Source organism: Pseudomyrmex gracilis, unplaced genomic scaffold (assembly GCF_002006095.1).
Source record: "Pseudomyrmex gracilis isolate BER0280 unplaced genomic scaffold, ASM200609v1 scaffold_14, whole genome shotgun sequence".
Taxonomy (NCBI): Eukaryota; Metazoa; Arthropoda; class Insecta; order Hymenoptera; family Formicidae; genus Pseudomyrmex; species Pseudomyrmex gracilis.
This window is the reverse complement of record NW_018020598.1, coordinates 1,119,911-1,140,880: the sequence shown is the minus strand read 5'-3', so window position 1 is coordinate 1,140,880 and position 20,970 is coordinate 1,119,911. Positions and strand designations below refer to the sequence as shown.

At 33.9% G+C, this 20,970-nt stretch overlaps 2 protein-coding genes and 1 long non-coding RNA gene across 10 annotated transcripts in view; 1 reads left to right on the top strand and 2 right to left on the bottom strand.

Annotated features, from left to right (window-relative positions):
• Positions 1–262: 262 nt before the first annotated feature.
• Positions 263–7,680, top strand: LOC109863932 (hyccin). 2 transcript variants are annotated; one of them, XM_020444628.1, is made up of 9 exons: positions 263–775; positions 1,466–1,600; positions 1,910–2,035; positions 2,154–2,371; positions 2,463–2,609; positions 2,769–2,899; positions 2,991–3,107; positions 3,966–4,502; positions 5,548–7,680. In XM_020444628.1, exons 1-9 carry the CDS (start codon positions 626–628, stop codon positions 6,078–6,080), a joined length of 2,094 nt encoding a protein of 697 aa, XP_020300217.1. In that variant the 5' UTR covers positions 263–625; the 3' UTR covers positions 6,081–7,680. The 2 variants fall into 2 exon arrangements, with proteins under 2 accessions (XP_020300217.1, XP_020300216.1); XM_020444627.1 differs by lacking the exon at positions 3,966–4,502 and having other exon boundaries at positions 273–775.
• On the bottom strand, positions 4,117–4,566 carry LOC109863937. Its single transcript, XR_002251390.1, has 3 exons — positions 4,478–4,566; positions 4,310–4,366; positions 4,117–4,202 (listed from the first exon to the last, which is right to left on the bottom strand). It is a non-coding gene; the product is annotated as an uncharacterized LOC109863937 (long non-coding RNA).
• Positions 7,681–13,659: 5,979 nt separating the features above from the next.
• Positions 13,660–20,970, bottom strand: part of LOC109863942 (probable G-protein coupled receptor 158) — a 62,848-nt gene continuing 55,537 nt past the window's right edge. For 6 of the 7 annotated variants that reach the window (XM_020444648.1, XM_020444651.1, XM_020444649.1 and 3 more), the window contains 7 exons: positions 20,383–20,492; positions 19,968–20,182; positions 18,348–18,486; positions 17,424–17,529; positions 16,578–16,748; positions 15,768–16,002; positions 13,660–15,206 (listed from right to left, as the gene is read on the bottom strand). In XM_020444648.1, coding sequence (XP_020300237.1) covers positions 14,896–15,206; positions 15,768–16,002; positions 16,578–16,748; positions 17,424–17,529; positions 18,348–18,486; positions 19,968–20,182; positions 20,383–20,492 — 1,287 coding nt within the window. In that variant the 3' untranslated portion in view covers positions 13,660–14,895. Of the gene's footprint in view, positions 15,207–15,767; positions 16,003–16,577; positions 16,749–17,423; positions 17,530–18,347; positions 18,487–19,967; positions 20,183–20,382; positions 20,493–20,970 lie in introns of those variants that run through there. The other variant, XM_020444652.1, reaches the window with a different exon arrangement.

The window sequence follows — 20,970 nt, the reverse complement described above, 5'->3', positions numbered from 1 at the left end:
AAAACTGCCGTCCGTGTGCGCTCGTGGAAGCTGCAAACCACAGATTATATATATATATAGTACACGTCACGTATAGTATAGATAAATGCGTGAAACGGAACACAGCTTAGGTCAGCATTCTTTTAAATGTAAGCTGTGTTAAAATTCATGCCGGTCTGTGATTGGATACTTTGCTTAAATAATACAGCGAGTTGACCAATCACAATTAATGAGACCGGTAATATGAGCTGTCACATACGTGTCACGTCATTGGTCAGTGCTACGATAAAGATGTCATTGCCAGTGGTTGCCAGCGACGATATCAGGCGATACAGCTAGAGACGATAACGATAACCAGCGGTAACCCTACTACGCGAGTTCTCGTGTCCGAAGTCGCAAGTGCACGTTTGATTGAGAAAAAACTCACGCGACATGTAAACCATGTAATTGGATCTGTTGTTCGATATCCGTGCATTTTTTTTTTGCCTTAATGCATTCGTGCGCCCGCGCGTGGAAATTACGCCACAAACCTGTGTGATGATACCCGTCACGGCGGTGACGGCGAGCTGGTCAAAATCGGTGCAGAGATTCAGCCGCGAGATCAGCAAAATCCTGATTTATTGACAAAGGCAGGAAACGTCGAACAATGACGGAAAGCCTGATAACCGAGTGGCTAGCGGATTGCAAAGATGTGCCTCCGTCAGATCTGCACACGTTTGCCAGCACGCTCTCTCAGGACAACGAGATCGTGCGAGCGCTTTATGTGCTTTTAGAAGAGCGCACTAAATATAGCGAGGTATATAGCACGGAATATCCGTTTAATTGAATTAAATATCTTTGCGCGGAATCATGTGTGTGTGTTGTTACACACTGATAGATTTTTTTTCTTTCACACAATCGCTATCTTTCCTCTCACGCGTCAAACCATTTCTCATCGCTACTTTCGTGATCAGAAATGCGTCACGTACTGTGTATTTACATAGAAATGTCATCACGGTTTATTCATGCATAAAACATATGTATAAATGAACATCTATATACGAGGAGTGTCATTGCAAAATCAGCAAATTCCACTTGTGTGATTTTGGAAATTAATGAAAACCTGTTACGACTATTCATTCTGTGACTACAGTGATTATCTATTTTTAAACGTTAATTTAAATAAGATTCTGCTGCTTTAAACGCATATATTAACCACAGTATAGATTAGATAGTAAACTAGAATATATATAACTTAAAAAAATTATAAAAAGTGAAGATTGTGCTGTGATTTTGCATGACATCTTTCATATGTAGTTATCTATAATTAGTATCTATATATTTGCAGTTAATTATTTTGTTACTTATAAACATATGTGTAAGAAAACTTATGTTATAACAATATATTTATATTGAAAAATATGTGATATTTTTATACATATATATAATGCACACATAAAGATTTATATGTAAAACCACTGATATCAATTTAATGGCTTTGTTACAGTTGATGGACACAGTATGCAATCAATTATATAATTTTTATCGATCTCGAGAAATAGAACTGCAAAGATTTACTCTACAATTTCTACCTACTCTGATATATATTTATCTAAATTCTGCTGCACATGGTGACATTAAGGTAAGATAAAATTATAAATGTCATACAAACAATGATAAATATCCCATCAGTTTGTCAACAATATGTCATTTGTCTATCATTTTTATGTGATATCATGGTATATAATTGATATTTAAGTAAAGTTATATAACAAGGAAGATAAAAATAACCTACTTACATGGCAAAAATGACAAACTACTATATCATGTTGATTATCTCTGTCTGCACAAGTTGAATTATTTTCATTTAGTTTAATATTCTTAGCACAATAAAGATTCTATTGTTTACACATTACATTCTTATTGATAATTGATGTTTAATTTTCAACAGAGTTGTCGTTCTCTTGAGACTCTGTTAATTGGATTATATAATCTAGAAGTGGTGGATAAATCAGGACAACAAAAAGCAATCTCATTTAGATTACCTTCTTTGGCTATGTTATCCTCATATCATGAGGTATGTTGTCACATATAGAATATCTATTTGCAAAAATACTATACTATTGCTAGAATTTTCTTTATTTTGTTATTTTCAGTTCTTTATGTAATAATATGATATGTATTTGTTTAAATAGCCTGCAAGTCTAGCACCAGCTTCATTAACAGAAAGCGCGGTGCGTCGATTTGAAGAATGCAACACAAAACTTGTGAGCTGGGGTCCCTTGCAGCAAGTTGAAACACTGAATGCACAAAATAGATTAAAAGTTATGACAGCACTGCTATTTATTTATAATCAACAAATTGGATATATAAATAAATTTGCTTTAGAACAGTTATGCAAAGTTGCAACAAAGTAAGTTTAATGTGACGAGTTTTGAAATATTAATGACGAGTTTTGAAATATTAATATTTGCGGTTGCAATTAAATCTTATTTTTACTGCAGACTTGTTACTCAAGGGTTTATGAAACCAGGACATCATCAACGTTCTTCCTACGGCAGTGAATCTAGTTTTGTTCCAAGACTTTTACCACGTATACCAGTAACTGGTCCATTCCTCTTGGAATTCTTAAATGCTATATATTTTGCCATGTATGTATACATTTTATGTTGTGATTTTGACTTTATATGCGTATTGTTTATATTTTTTAATATTACGTATCAGGATTATCAGATAATCAGTAATTTAATGTATTATCATTGGATTGTTATATTTTTAATTAAAATTATTTGAAATGTTTTTGTTTATAGGTATAATGATTGTTGGTATATAGCAAATCAAGCTGTAGAAGATATTCATAACAGAGCCTGTTATGAAGCATATCCCAATGTAATGTTAGTTACCAATGCTATACGCAACTCTGCGAGTACTGGAGCACCAGGTAATTACATTTACAATAGGATTTCATTGAACTCAAGTCAGTTGCTTGTGTATAATATAAAACTAATAATATTTTGTTTTTTATTCTATAGGTCAGCAAAACGATGGACCAATGGGAATTAGCGTTGCATTGTCTCCAGCAACTACTACACCAACCATTTCAAAGTCTATGATCACAAATGCTTCCTTCCGTACTAAGAAACTACCAGGTATGTTTTTATATTTTGTATATATCTACTATAAAATAAAAATTTTCTTACGAAGATATGTACTAACATGTAAGGTTAGAGAACAACCTGTTGAAGATCACAGATTGTAAATGTTTTTAAAAGCTTTGAGAAAATATACACACATTTTTTAATATTAATTATCGTAAATATTAATTTACAAGAAAATTTTATATACAAAATATTTAAATATATTCTATTTTTTATAAATTTCTTAGTAACTAAAAAAGTTTTCTATGTCTCATATAATGCTATGAGATCATGCTTAAAAGTTTATAATTGAAAATTAATAATGTTTATCTAAACTTGTACATTAATTACTATTGTTGATGAATAAAGGTGCTAGAGTAGTATTAACACATCATAGCTGGTCATTAAAATAGCTAACACGCAATAAAATCTTAACTCTGTTTGAATATTAGCTAAATTACACTCCCAACATATATAACATACAAATAACATACACGAACGGATATGCATGGATTGGATGTGTCGAGTACTTTTAGGCCCAAGCTTGCATGTGACATTCCTCTGAGTTTTATGAAATTGCTGAATTGATAATGTTTTTTTTGTCCTATGAATGAATAGTTGTCCAAACAAACAGATATTGATACAAAACTGCACACGTTTATTGGCAAAATATACAAAGTACTATTTACGTTTCTTTTCATCTATATTGTTTAGTTTCCTCGATATAACTTGTAGATATAGAATGAAGCGTTTGCTGCACAAATTTGTGTTATCTTTTAAGATATATGTATTTTATATATAAATATACATATGTAATAAGTTAAAAGTTACAAAGTCCAACAAATGTGGATTGCGCGTCTATGTCATTAGACGATCTGGATGAGAAGTTATTTGCGGTCGAATTGAGCAATTGTCAAGTCGAGAAGCAGCAACAACCGGCGGTATCCGGCAGCAGCAAACGTCGTCCATGGCATTGGAAGCATACACTTCCAAATTCAGATAGGAGGGATACGAGTGTGGGAAGAGCACAATCTTCCTCCTCGTTGGAAAGTTCTAGACGTGGAAGTATATGCAGCAGCAGCCAAAGCTCGCCGATAAAGTCTTCTCCTAAAAAGAGCAAAGATCATCAGTTAAAGAAAATAACTGCGGATAATAAGGATGATATCAGTCAGAAAGGTCGAAAAGACAGTAGCGTAAAGTGCGATTCTACTTACCCCGACGATAGATTGGCAGCTAACGCGCATCTGTATAGTATGTTAGAGGAACAAGCTCTGGGAGAAATTATTCGTGAATCAGTGGACAATGTATATACTGAAGACAAGAATAAATCAATCAATTTTTGCGCCACTACTGCATTATCATCAAACATATGGTATTATTACTTCAGTTACAGCACTCTAGGATGGCGTCAAAATATATCTCATCACGCTATAACTCTACATCTCAATCGCGTACAATATCTTTGTGTTTGTTCATTTGATATGACACATTTAGCACATACAAAATGAATTCTTGCGATTCATGTGCGTGGATGTTGTGTTCCTTTCTTTCAGAAATACCACTCTCAGCTATAACAAGCCATATACATAAAACAAAATCTAAACAGAAACCAGCACATGACTGGGCAGTATGCATGTCAACACGGCACATTTATCTACTTGCACCAAAACTTTCAAGTATATTGCTTAATTAGAAAATGTACTTGATGTTCCTTGTCCACTAACTGTAACTTTATCTGTTTAATGTGTATTTGTGTTTTTATTTTAAATATTATATTTTTTACATGCAATTTCTTGTCTTGTATTGTTCAGCACATTATATACACATAGTGTCTAGTGGTACACACATAAAATATGTATCTTATATGTAATATACTTAATGTTTTTTTTCTTTCTAAAGAATTTCAAGACTTAGGATCGAAGAACAGACTTTTGCATAATGCATAACGTATAAGGCGTGAGAGAATCAGAACCAATCCAGTTTTCCATTTTTATCCCCACTTCTTGTTCTAAAAGGATTGGTTGATTTTCTTATGTCTTATGCGTTATGCATTATGCAAAAGTCTGTGCTTCGGCTTTTATTTTATAATTTACTCGTAAAAAATACAATAAAAACAGAAAAGTTAAATTTGACTACAAAGTTCGCAAATTATTTTAAGAGAATACATACACAACGCAATCGATATTAACGCTATTTGAATGTTTGATCGTATTAGTTTCTAGTCTATGCAAACAAAAATATGATACATATAATACATCTTAAAAACATGTAATTTAAATAAATTATGAAGTAAATTATGGCTATATGAACGTTTCTCTGTCTCTATATATATCTCTCTAATATGCTTGTTATGTTCAATATTATTTTTATTATTGTCATGTCTAATTTTATAGCAAATCTGTTTTATAATAGAGAAAACAATATCGTTAAAAAAATTGTTTTTTGTCTCCAGATGACATACCAGTTGTAAAAGATGAATCTACTGGAGAGGGTAAAGGTAATTTGGTATCAATAACGGAGGAAAATCAAGACTCAACCGAACCGAGCCGCGTTGGTTCCGTGAGACAATCGAAGGATCAAAAGACTGCTTCGAAGATTACGAACTTTCCTGTACTCGGGAAGAAACCTAAAGAGAAAGAGGGGAAAGTAACGAAGAATGTTCACGTCGCGTTGTCTGAGAAGGAGAAGAAACTTGGTTCTCAAACCACATCGAAAGACAACATCAAAGGTAGTTTATCAATGTTGAATAATGAACAACAACAAGTAGAAGTTGAAGGAAATGTTAACGGATGTGCGATACGAAAGAAGAATAATAGCATAGAAAATAATGCAATTATAATAGATTCAAATGCATTAATTGACAATGAGAGACTGGCGCTAAATAACGAAAATACTGATGGTAATAACATAGAAAATTCTCTTAATTTAAGAGCGCATAACGAAACAGAGTCAATGAGTTCTTCTATTCAAGTAAGCTCTGTTTAATATTACAAGAACAAAAAAAAAACTTGAAAATAACAAAATGTTATATATAAATAGTAATGGGCTGAACACATTACGCGAGCGAGTAAGATCGTTCTCTTCCATCTAGCAAGTTGTCTTGTCAAACCCATGTTGCCTTTTCCTAAAGCTATTTAAGATCACACACACTATTTTCCCAACAAACATGTATATTATCAATGCATTGCAACATTTAAAAATTAGAAATGTATATTTTTCTTGACACGCATGTAGCAATTTTAGTCGATAGTTCATTACTCTATTGATCTCCAAGGTTACCGTAACAATAGGAGAGGGAACAATATAAACTAAAGGCACACGGTTGTTTTGTTAAATATTCTGTGCACACACATATTGGTGACTCATTTTTGTAATTAAATTTATAATTTATTCGATATATTTTATAAATATATGTCGATATATATGTATATATATGTATACTATATATATATAATCGTAATTTCTTTATTCGAACGGTTATTGAAACTTCTCACAACACTTCTAGAAATTATAAATATCATAATATCGAAGAAACAAGTATTATCACACAATGCAATATATATTACTGTAATAATTTGTTTAACCCAGATGCGCCATGATGTATACTTGCAGCCTTTTTCTCTATCTTCTTAGATAAACGGTGCATGTCTAAATATATCTGTTACTACGACTGCTAAAAACGCAGCACAAAATGATAATGATTAGAGAAAGAGACAGAGAGAGAGAGAGAGAGGAAAGAGAAGAGAAGGCCTCAAGATAACACTGCAGTGTCATTTATCTGTAAACTGGATAGATCTATTATAGTTGTAAAATATATTAGGCATGTCTGGGTTGAATAATAAAAAAACTTGATATTAATTTTGTCATGATTGTTCTAATATGATATTAAGAATTCCATGACAAATTATCTGAATTTGCAAATAGTTATAAAACAAAACATTGGTATATATATATATGTATAAAATATATGTGATTGTTGAAAATGATTATGATATATTCAACCACAGAGAGTTTATTCTCGCGTGTATGAAAGTTGATTCACGTTGAAAATAGTCAACTAGTTAGAGAAATGTGCCGCTTGTGCATGAAAAGATGGGAATATGATAATAAATATAAGTTTTTGAATACAATATTTTTCCTTATAAACTATGTGAACTTCGATCTAGCATTTTATTAGTCAGAGAGTTCCAAGATTTTACACCAGAAATAAAAAAGTATTTAGAAAACAAATTCTAAAGGAATTAAAATATCATTCGTGTAAATTAATGTATAAGTGTAAGAAATCATTATCTTTAAAAATTTGAATATTTAACTTTATATGTCTTTGCGCACTTGTTTGAAAATATAGATACAGTATACATTTTTTAAGAAAAAAAATGCGCAAAACAAATTTGATACTTTTACTGCGTTCAGTACTTGTCTTTTTAATATTTCGATTAAAAGTCGAAATCATTAAAGAATACTGTGATCAATTCCCACTTTTTTATGCTCTGAGTGTAGAATTGTACTAATTTATTAATTATATATATATATATATATGTATGCGTGTGCGTGTGCGTGTGTGTGCGCGCGCGTATGTCGTGTGTATTATATAAAAACTAATTGTATAGAAAGAGAAAAGAGAAAGTTTGACTTAAAAAAAAAAAACCATATTGCATCGTGAACTGCATTTGTTAAACTAGGATAACTATTTCGAACTGTGAAACAATGTGTATATATCATAGGGGTGGGGACAAACCGGAGTCAAGAATGCTTGTTCCAGAATTGAATTATACCTTATGGCCTATATTGTATTATTTAAAGTGTAACATGAAATGTAAAAACACAGTAAAGTTAATCAGAAGAGAGTTATAATAACAAAAAAAAAAAAAGAAAAGTAACCATAAACGCCATTACTTTATTTATGATCCTTCACACAATTTTTAATATATTTGATGTAACTGGAAAAATTTTATCACACACGTTACTGACATATCTTATTAATAATAATTTTATGCAGAAATATAATGCAAGTTACTTTTCCACACACGTTTACTTTGTATCGTTTAAATAAAAGTATTTTAAAAATATTTACCGAAGTTTTTTTTAAACAATAATTTAGTCGTGTATTATTTAACTAATATATTTATGTGTATACTACTTTAACAATACTACATACTACGTTAACACGCTATAAAATGCTTGGTTCTCGTTATATTTGTGAGTTTTTCAATTTTTTAATTTTTAAATTAATTTTTAAATTGCTTTTTACTGTTTCCGTAAAAAGTTGAATTTTTAACTTATGTAAATATATGTGATATGCGAATAATTCAAGCCGCACTCTTAAACGATCGATAGTGACTGTCGACGATAAATATTACTCCTGAAGTGCTTTTTAGAATACGAAGTGATATCCACGATTCGGGCCAGTTATCAATTTTACAGATTCATGACTGCAAATCCTCGATTTGATCACGAAAAGGAAATAAGTAGCTCTCTGTTACATGGCAGCTAAGAAAGACAAACGGACGGATTATCTCGCGCTATATTTCTTCATAATTCTGTTCACATAAGTGCTGGTCTTTGTCGAAAGAATTTCTTTCTTACTGCCATTTGAAAAATGTAGTCTATAGGAATCAAAAGAATTGCAAAAAAGTAAAATTTTTGTATACGGATTCTAGAAGATAATCTCTGAGCTAATTCAAGGGTTTAAGAATTATGAGAATTGATAAGAATGTTATATTCTTATCAATAGTGTGTGTGTGTGTGTATATATATATGTATATACATATATGTATATGTACGGGAAAAAATGATATTAAATCAACAGCATCAGTTTAATTGGAATTGATAAGAATGTTATATTCTTATCAATCTGTCACAAGAATGTTCTCGATGAAATAAAATTCTCTCGGGTTTTTGAAGTAATCTTCAGAGACTTAAAGTTTTTCTCTCTTCGCAATCCTATTCTAATATTATTGGTTTTTAATTGCTGTTGACTTTTGCAATTGCTGCGATTACTGCGTTCGATATTGCAAACCGGAAGCATGTTCTTTTAACTCGAAAATTTGTTTGAATATTCGTTCAATGGCCAATTTCGATTGGCTATTTCAGCTTTATTTGCGTTCGGTTTCACATCTCCGATGTCTTCGATTTACAATACCGAACGCGGTTAGTTTGTGATGATATAGTCTTCAACTCTACTGTTTTCTCTAGTCTTCGAATTGTCCTCGTTTTTTTTTTTTTTTATGTTTATCTCATTTTTCAATGATCGCATTTTCGTCGTTTTCTGCAATTCGTTTTGCTCCAAAAAATTGAATCATCTTGACGATGATACGCTCGAATACGTCGACTACTACATGACACAATTAATACGCGGAACTGACCGTGACGTCTATCAATTATTATCTGGGGACGACAATTAATATCCCAGAAATTTCGGTCACATCGGGAATAGATTATTAACAGATGATACAGTTATATCGCGTGACGAATCGAAACCAATATCATGCTACAGAAAACACTTAACAACAGTATTCGGCAGACCATCTTCCTGATGGTTTTGTTTGGAATGTGCAGAACAATACGCGCTCTCTCGTCAATAGATGACTTAAATTTTTTTTTGTGTATTTCCGGTTTTTATTTTTTGGAAGAGAAGTCTGTGAGAAAGCAATGTTTTTTTCAATTTGCACACGTCGTTGCGATGATGGTTTCTTTAAACGGAAATGTTCCGCATCTTTTCATTTGTGACAAATCGAAAGTATTTCGTTGTGTAATATCTATTGACATGTAATAAGACGTTACTTCTTGGAACAAAGGCTTTGTATATCTATGTGTGTGTGTGTGTGTGTGTGTGTGTGTGTGTGTGTGTGTGTGTATACATATATGTATATGTACGGGAAAAAATGATATTAAATCAACAGCATCAGTTTAATTAAAATATATTCTGTTGATGCAACATCAATATTATTGAGCTATACATACAACAAATAATTGTGTGTGCTTTAAGAATCTAAACATTAAATTAATCTCATATGCAATCAAAACTATTAAAATAAAACTATTTATTTTTGCTCGTGATGTCGATTTTAAATTGTAGAAACTCCATGTTTTCCATTTTCATCTTTATTTTTGAAGTAAATATACTTATCTTTTATAACAAAACACTTCTCTTTATATAAGAAAACAAATTGGTATAATACTTTTTTTTTTTATTTTTTTGTGTTTGATAGAAGCGAAATACATTTGTTTGTTTGACGAACGTTTCAATACGATATTGTAATGAAAAGGTTTGATTAAATGTTAGCAGAGCTTGAAAATTTTTTACTTCAAATAAATCATATTTCGAGCATTTTTCTGTAAAATTAAACAAACTCTATCATACCAAGTATAAATTTTGCAAACTACAAACTCCAATTACATATATATTCGAATTTCGACGAAATTTATTATTTCGACAAGAAGTGATCTCTTTACGTGCCGTTTCATGTTTCATTGTTCGCGCACGAATGGGATATCAGGAATTTGCGTGTTTGCGCGTACGCTCGTGCCCTCCAATTCAGATTGGTATCACGACGGAAGGTTGAGCAACTCCGGACGCCCGCTCGACTTCAAAGAGAGCTGCATTGTGATATCGCGCGGCTTCACGAATCTCACCGACGATTCCGGGAATTACCGCGCTCTATATTCGCGCGTCGATCGCTCGCTCGCGTATCAATATCAGACTTCAACCAAAGCGAGGATATTAAACCCTCTCGTTCCCTCATAGCCGCGTGAGCACCAATCCGCTCGTAACGCGACGCGACCACCTTCCGGGGAAAATCCGGGGAAATTCCTACTCACTCTCGCTGCGCGTGTACGTTTGCGACGAAGCTTATCGCCGCTGCTCTCGGCAAGAGGGAATGATAATCAAATCGCGCCGGAAACTCGTGCAGGTAGAAGGACGGAACCTCGCGCGCGCGGTCGTCCGTAAATTCCATGTGTGCGTAAGCGCAGAGTAATATGCATAGTTATTGACATCTCATGTGAGAAACAAGGGAAATTGATGAGAATTTGCACAGCCCTTGTGTTTCTCCAAAGTCGAAATTCACACTTTCTCTTTTTCTTCGTCATTTTCGCGTATATCTGGAAACGCTTAAATGAATCGATAACACCGATAACATTTATGCGAAATTGTGTTTTTGTAAAAAAAAAAAAAAAAAGAAAGTAAGGAAATTGCTCTCATCTCGTGTTCAATTTTTTTTTTCTTCTTCGTTTTATTTCCGATTCTTCCCACATTTCTATTATTTCAGATAAAGTACGCAATGTTGAGATAAGAAGATACGTGGTTCGAACAAAGTCAAAGAAGATTCATAAAATTATAGTAATATTACAGGAAAATGTTTAAAAAGTCGACAATCAATTTCCTAACATCTGTAGATTTCTCTGTTCTCTATCTCAATATTGGTGTAACTATAAATAATAATATATTTTTTTATAAAACCATCCGTATAATTGCACAAAAACTTATTTATACCGTAAGTTGAAATTAAATTGAGTTTAAAGATGACTAGTGTTCGTGTTAAGCTGATTGATTCAATTCGACACTATCTATTGTTCCGCCGCAAACGCGTTGCGACACTCGAATAGTTCGATTCATCTTCGTGCACCATAGTTATTGGCGATAATACATTTGTCAATGCTCTCATCGCGCACCCCACAAGAGATTAATCAAATGAGTAATTCCGCTTGGATTGTGTAAAATCAGGGTTTTGCATACGGTGGCTCAGTTTAAACGAAGGGCTCGCGGAAACGAGTTCGATAGACCCTTCTTAAGCCGGTGCTCGATAATTCAACGAGCGGACGATATCCGTATTCTTACTTGAAAATCAATACGGAACTACGGCGAGCTTTCGTCGTCGCGGATCCTGACCTACCGTGCAAGGCACGTATCGGCGTTTTTTTTTTTTTTTTTATTGGCGGCAATTGGGGCAGGAAGCACATCCGTTGTTCAACCACAGTTCCGTAAAATACCATCTGTCCGACAGTAGTCAGAGCGTAGGAAAGGAGATACAGAGAGTCCGACTCCGGAGTTAATGTTACTTCGTCGGAAGTACTAGGATTCAGACAAACGCTTTCTCTCCTCTTCTCTTCTCTTTTCCTCCTTGTTCTCTCTCTCTCTCTCTCTCTTTCTCCTTTCGTGTAAATTTACTACTGTCGCGTTCCTTTTCTTACGCTGACAAATGATCAAGCTATTGAGGTGTGCTCCGAGGATCCTTTATTGGAAATACTTAATTGGTGAAAACGACGGACTGATAAAGAGAAAGATAGTATTGTGGATTAAGTTGTGTCAAGTGTCTCTCTCGGTTACGTATGTACGGAAGCTTCTGCTTTGCATCAATTTAAAGTCAAGGAAACCTGCTACAAGTTTCATTAAGCAGGAGCAGCAGGTAGATCCGACTTAGATCTCAAGGATCTACATCTCTCGCGCGAAACTGTCTCATTGAAGTAGAAAGTCCATTATCAGGACGATTCTTTTTTATGTGCTCGATATTTAACGAGTCGAAAACAGATTTAATAGAGATTGTCCTTTCGTCAAAGACTGTTGCAGGATTAACCTAGGTCTTAGTCCTGAGAGATCTACGGGATTCTCATAAAGAGCTATTAGCTTGATAAGTGCTGGATTTTGGAGCAACTTTAAGCGGATTAAAATTGAAAAAAAAAAAAAAAATTATGTTTCCACTAATATCATGGCAAAAAGCAAATTACAAAAAATTTCTACTTGTGTGAAAATAAATATCATATTCAGCTGAGTAAGAAGAATTATTTTTTCACAAATAAGTTTTTCGCTCAATTTGACGTTAATAATTAATACGATTGCAAGAATATAATTATAAAATATATATAAAATATATACATATATATATATATATATATATATATATCTGTCTTTATCTCTCTCTCTTTCTCTTACCTTCTAATCAACAATTAGTTTCTTTATATCTTTTCAGTGAACAAAAGTGTTACTTTGCAAACTCGTCATTCAGGCTTTAACTCAATTCCAGTTTGCCTTTATTAATTAATTCATTTTATATTTGTTTATATATAATACAACGCGTTGACTTAAATTATACGTATAATATGTGAACTATACCTACCACTTTATAATGGGGTGATAAACGTAATATTTACTGAAATAATATTCATATGTCAGGGCAAACAATTTACACGTACATTTACATGATTTATTCTGTATAATTGTCCGTAGTAAAGTAGTAATCACACGAAACTAAACATATCAGCAATAACACTTTTGTATAATAAATGAAAAGTAAATACGTGTAAACACTTTTGTTGCATGTAAAATGTTTTAATAACACAAGTTAAAAATTTAATAACAGAATTTAGAGAATAAAACAGAGAATAAAAAATTAAAAAACAGACAAATAAAAATTTCAAACAAAATCTTCAAAACTCCAAAAGCAACTATGTGTGTGTTTGAGTGTGTGTATGTATGTGTGTGATTATTACAAATTTATTTACAAATTTTTAATTTATTTAATTCGAACATCTCTCTCTTGACAAATATATATTACAAAAAAAATTCAAACATACATATAAATAATTAAAATTGCAAATTTATTGTTTTGAGCAAAAATTATCGATAGTTGCACCATTCCCTTTTATGTAAAATAAACATGAAATGAAGATATTAAAAATAATTTTCTTTAACCCTTTCAAGCCCGCAAATGATATATTTTTTAAGACAAAAATATTGTTCTTTCAAGCAATTATACCAATATTCGTGTATTTGTGTTTTTCAAATCATAATATTATAACACAATATTTTATATTATTCACACGTTTATGTTAACATTGTTTGTAGGAAATTAACTGAAATAAGATTTTATAAGTGGAAAATTTTAATGGTACCGTATAGAGCATCTCTCAAAGAGCTGGAAAGGATTAATGAGCCTTGTCCCTTAACTTGCTTTTACATTAATGCTTAATTACAGGTGCAGGCTATCCGTAATCCGCGAACACGCTGACGAAGCACATTTTGATCTTGGAAAGCCCGTGGCCCGAGATCGATTTGCCGCTGGGAAGGGCGAATTACTCCCTAAGGGTTAATGAACGGTTCATTAATGACGCACTACGACACGATCGGTCTTACTCGAAAATGCCAAACGACGTAATTAATTTAATCTGACTTACTTTTTAGTTACTCCACCACAAATACTCGATATGCATCGAAAATACGAAAAGTCGATATGTGTATGACGCGTATCTTTCAATCAATTTATGGATAATTATTACAACTTTTATATCCAAAAAAATGATTGATTGATGAGCTTTTCTTCGCAGCAAAATTAGTCTAACTAGCGTAAAAGATCAAATCTCTTCAACATTTAAATTATCCAACTTGTAGTGAAAATTAATTAGTATTGCGCTCGGTTATTGCAAGATTTGTTATATCTGAGTTATCTAAATTTATAAAAAAAAAAAAGTGATTGAATTGGAATTATTCACGATATAAAGTGTATAAAGTAGAATAAATTCGAAGATTCTATTATATTATTTTCTTTTTTAGAATTTATTCCTGTTCGTCATTATATAATGAGCAAATCCTTTCTTTATCAATTTTAATCTAGAAAAATACCAAATTACGTCGATAAAAATAAAAATAAAACTTAATCTTGTTAAAAATCTAACAATTGTAACGTGTTATCGCGAGAAAAATTGCCACTTATGATGAAACAACAATGAGAAACGGAAAAAAACACTTAATTGATTATAACCGGAAAACTGTATTTATACTAGTTATTTTTAATTTAATGAGAGGTTATACGGTAACTTCTTCGGAAAATCTGCTCTTGTCGTCCAGGTTGATAACTATGGCGTGTGTTCTAGCGTGGCCGGATTTACTCCTGGATTTGTCCTTCGTATCGGCTTCCTTGTTGTCTTTCTCATGACACGTTTCCTTACCTACATCCTCGGTGGCGTTCTTCGTGGATATCGACACGGCAATGTCTTTGCTGACTTTTTTCGAGTCGGATGTTTCGCTGTCTTTTGGCGGATCTTGCGAGTCTCTTTTCTCGAGTTCGGTTTTCTCGATACGCGCGCGACACCGACTTTCATCCTGAGAACTGATTCCTGAACAAACGTAGAATTATGTGTTTGTTCTTAAATTGCTCTACGTGTAAAATTAATAAATATTCTGAACAGTTGAAAGAGTTTCTACCTCGAATTTTTCTGGTTTACAGAAAATTTAATTTCTCCGGACGATTTTCGAGCAGTTTGTTTTATAATGCGTTTATTTTTTTTCTGTCCAGAAACAATTTTACCTATCTTATATTTATTAACTTATAAATAAATAAATACCCTAAACCCTTATCTCACATATTGTTTGTGTCAAAATATCTTTTTTTTTTTTTTTATATTGTTTCTAGCGAGTTTTAACTATTCCGCGTTCTTAAATTATTCGTACGTGTAAATCCGGAACATTCCGTTGATTTTATTTTTTAACTTTTCTACAAAGCTCCGAATATCAAATGCATTTATACAAATAAAATGTTTATCTCGAGTCATACAAAATTTGCGACTAAAACTTTATTTTTAATTGCTATTATACGTATATCATTTGACAGAAAAAAAATCACCATGCAAACTATCTAAAAGTAATAATAGTAATAAAATATAAATTTTCTTTCCTACCTGCTTGGTCGTGCTCCTGGCAAGCTTGTCCAAGGTTAGTTTCTTCCATTGATTTATTGAGATCGTTCAACTGAACGATGCTAGTTGAAATAACTTGAATGGTGGACACTTGAGTCTCAACGCGATTCGAAGCGTCCAGCATGGCTGCTAATTTGCTGACTAGCTCCTGATTTCCTAGCAAAATGTTCTTTTCCCTCAAGATTTCTAACTGGTTGAGCAAGCGACGAAACTCCTCCTGGAAAGAAGGATTCTTCTTTGCTATCTTTTTGTTTTTACCGATCTAAAATGCGAAAGTGTTCAAATCTCCGAGAAAACAAAGAGATAGTGAAAGTTCTCAACGACTTTGCGATTTTCGTTTTCCAAAGTCAAAAGACAACTTTCTGGATTTTTGTGTTAAAGAAACTCGAAGATATCAAGAGATTCTCTAAATCTCCTCAGATATTATTTGTTTTTAGAAGAATCTGATATATGTCAAAAACACACAAAAGAGAAATCCTCCAAGATTTCAAGAAAAGTTTCTGAAAAGTTAAACTGTCAAAAGAAACACGCAGTGTGGTTCAAAATAAAAAATTGCAATAAAAAAAAGTTGCAAGTTTTTAATTAGTATGGCTGAACAACAAAAATTTGGCAGGTGGTAAGCTGCCATTAATTATACGTAACGAAAAATTTAATTGGAAGACAAATGGATTCCAGATCTAGCAAATAATGTTAGAGAGATAGTGTACCGTGGAAATATACATCCCAGTATATACTCTCTACAGAAATGCGAACGATCCGGTAAATTTCCGGTTTACCGTAGGCGGTGCTTACCGTGGCTGAGTCGCTTTCTTCGGCAAAATTACCCTGCTGAAGGGATATCGAGTTGCTAGTCTGGTTGCTAGTGCCCTGCGGACGACCGCTTTTCCCCAGGAATTTGCCGGTCGCGCCGCAAAGTTTGCCGATCGTCTCCTCCTTTCCTCCACCGCGGAACACCACGTAAGCCTTCGTTAAATGCGACGTATGTAACAACCAAACTTACGCAGGACCATTTCTATTCAGGCTACTGCGAGAGAAGTTTGCGGTAATCCCGCATACGAGAAAACCGAAGCAAATGGAAAATGAAGCGGAAATTGTACGATTTAATCTCATTTCGCGCCGATTGAATTTTATTTTTATGCCTGCCTGCGATACACCGCAATTCTAATTTTTCAACGGTAAATTTTCAGTAATGAAACTGGTTTCTCTTACATTTTTAAAAATTATATTTAACGAATACAGATTTTACTTATTTTTTATTCACTCTGTTTTACGCAGAGTTCACTTGAAAATGTTTTGAAAAATCCAAGATTTGTATCAATTTAAAACTTAATTTTCACCTGTCTAAAAATGCTTTTAAAACTTAACTTAAGAATTTCTGCAAATGTTGCGAAAAAAAAGAGAGACGATTTGACAATCGTCAAATTCATTCAAAGAACCTGTTAAAACGCTTCGTTAATTAGTAAGCGAGTCAGATAGCAGTAATGTAGTAGTAGTACTCAGCGCTTAAGAAAACAAACATCGATAGTGAAAGACATGCTGATGAATGTTGGTGGAATATAGTTAGTGCGATGCAATAATGCGCGATATATAACGACTATGTGTCACAGGATATAAACACGTATAAATAATGTATCTTACTTTACTGCCGAATATCAGGCACAGCAGCAATGTGACGGTAAGCTGGGTATGGCAGAAAAATATGATGTACAATAAATCCGGATTGGCCGGCGATTGCAGGAACAACCTGCAGCAACGGGAAAGAAATTATTCAGAGCTGTTAGTCGCACGAAGCGCTATCGTGACGTAAGAACGCGAGCCGTTACCGAGTGTCCCAGATCTTCCCTTATTTTTATTTGTTTTTACCATCTCGAAAATGCAAATTGCATTCTTGATATTAGATCCGGAAGAATGGTGTTTTTCACATTCACCGCGTAAAGTTTTAATGGCAGACACATTTCGCAACGCCTCAAAGCTTTGTGACGCAAGATCTGTGACACGTACTTGGATAAAAAAACTTCTGCGAAACTTCATCTTTTCGCTTCTGCATATGATAAAAAACACATATTGCTAGAACATGTAAACTCTCGAACGTCATATGGTTGCAGTCTGTATTTAAACTTCCATTAAGAAAACTTCATCACACAGAATTTGTCACTAAACTGCAGTTAAAGTGGAATACACTTTCGAAATTATTAACACAAAATTGAAATATTTAAAAAAACAAAGAGTTCTTCTTCGTGAAAACTGGACTTGCATTACTCAATTTAGAATTAAATTTTTGAAATCTGATTTTTCTCTCAAAGAATTTAATTAAGAAACAAATCCCATTACCGCGTTAAACCCTGCCGACTCTTAATTACAGAAAATGATCAAAATGCAATATACATTGCTATACACTTCATTAATAGTCTTTTCAGAAACGTTTCAGGAATGAATAAATTCCGAGTTTCAGACAATTACGAACACAATGAAGCCTTACGAGGGCGTTCGCCGAGAGACTATAATTGGTCGTTCTGAATAACGAACAGAAGGAAAAAGGCGATCGTATAACGCGGAACTTACATTGAAACGTTGAGGAAGACTGATAGTAGAAATTCGTTGTAAATCGCCATTGAAATGAATCGACTCTCATTAAACTCCGACGGAGTTTTTCTTACTACGATGCACAAGCGGATGCCCCACACAAGGAACATCACCTCGACTGAAATCACGCGAAATTCCAAGTTATATTAGTCCTCAGTGACAATAAATGTTGTTTCGTCCGTAAACCAGCACAGAGTCGTATCTAGTACAATATTATTCACGCTTACGTGACTGTGTGGAATTTCAAATAATTTCCGTCTTTTTTCAGGAAATTTAACACGTATAAATATACACGTATGTGTGCGTACACATATCTACGTTAATTTATGCTATCGCTCTAGTTACGGCTCTGGAACAAAAGTGTGTGACAGATCTATGAATTTGATGATCTTGCACAATGTTTGTCTTTATTACGCGCTTGTAAACATGCCATTCGAGATGCGACATATTTGAGAGTGCACAAGTTTTCCACAAAGATCAATTCGGAGATTACTGCTAAGAACAACAAGATCCTCTTTTCTTCGATGAGATAAACACGAATTAATCATAACGCGAAGTCTCTCTCTCTCTTTCTCCTCTCCGATAGCACTATCCATCTTGATTTAAAATCGTGTTTGGCCATCTGCAGTATTACTAAATCAATATGGCTCACATGTGCACAGACTTCCATATATTCCATATTATACATATATCGCACCTATAATACGTTATGATCCTTTATGATGTCGTATTAGCTGCGAAACATGCGCGCAACACCGAAATAACCTAATTGGATGTAAATTAATCCGATATATATATACGTACACACACTCCGCGGGAAATAATTTTCCCAATGAAAGAGAAGCGTGGTGTGTGTGCGTTACAGCCATTCGGTGTAAACATTTTACTGATACTGAGCAGGTGAAACTGACAACGGGAATGGATAATGCGGACAAATGCGACCCTGTCACGTATAATACAGGAACTTATGGATATGGCGAGGCAAGGGTGCAGTGAGACGAATGCCCGCTTTTACGCCTCGTTTACGGCATAACCCGGAAGTATCGCGCATGTTTTTTTTTTTTCTCCGCTAAACAAGATTCTTCGGCAAATACGCGCGCGGTGAATATATCGCGCAATTTATTTATTCCGAGCGCCATCCATCTTCATAACTTCCTGGATTTTGCCAAACTTTCTCCTTCTCTTCACAAATATCGAATATTTTCAGTAAATAAGCTTCACGAGCTAATATCCTTGGTTAAAATAATGTTTACTCGGCGGAGCTTGAAAGGCGGAGCTTGAAATTTAATTCATCAAAACTCTCTTCAACTTTCGATCGCATTCTTATACACACGCTACGAGGGATCGATCATTTTATAAAAGCAAAGTTAATCCGCACCCGCGCCTGCTTCCTATATTATGCACCGTGGCACCGCATTCATATTTCATCGGTGCGATACAGTTTGCGATTACACGAGTCTCAAGTTTTGAGAGACAGAGCGCGCAAAAAACCCAAGAGGATTAAACGCGAGTCGATATCTCCGTGTTTTTTTTTTTTTTTTTTTTTTTTTTTCCCTACGCAAACGTGCGAGAGTATGCATTGCGCGGAACGGCACTCACGAGTAGTGAAACTGTGGTCCCACCAGTCGGTTTGGCAGAGATACGCTTTGAGATCGTCGGCGGTCCTGCCGACGATTACAACGGGCGGGGCGACCAGTGTCCTTATGCTCAGAAACACGCTGAACGTCAGAACGATAATGCCGAGCCGTTTCAGCAGACTCGCGTCCGTTATTTTCACAGCTTTCGCCGATTTCACTCGGAAGATCACAGATATTCTGCAACCGATAATCACAATTCTTATATAATTTTTAAAACATAAGGAAATTGTGAAAAAATAAAAATAAAAAATATAAATATTTTTTCCAAAAACTGGCATGTGTGAGAAGAAATGTACTTACTAGAAAAGATAAAGTCAAGAGACACAAAAACAATAATCATAAAGTGAAAATAGCATATTGAAGTAAAGTGCACTTACCGCCACGTTTTGAGCATGAGTGCTCCGTATGTAAGGGAAAAGCCAATTTCTCGTAGCCATACGCGCACAGTGCACGTAATGATGTTTGGCCTGGGATACATAACTATGGTCTGGAACAAGCAAACGCACATCCTGCAAAGCGATGTTGTGTGATCACTTTCAACAAACACGCGTGTCGCGTGACGCACACATCTCGCTATCTGCTCGCTTCTATCAGTTTGAATTTTAACGACGTCATTTCGACGAGTGCGGACGAATTACCCCATCATCAGAGCGTCAAATTGGTTAATTAAGTATTAAATACCGAGAAGCGTTGCACGTGAAATTAGTCCAAAAAATATTTTATTAATTACCTATCGAGTTCTCGTCTATGTTATTCATGCAGAGATGCAATGCATACGAAAGCAAGCATTTTTATTTTAAATGTTAAAATAAAACGTTACAAACTGATAAAAATTAACGCGAATAATATGAGAAACTCTCTCATAGAGCTTGTAACTAAACACAGTGCAGAAAAAGATATAAAAAAAAAAAAAAAAAAAACAATAGCGAAACTTTGAGTGACGTTTTCTTTACTCGAGGTTCTCT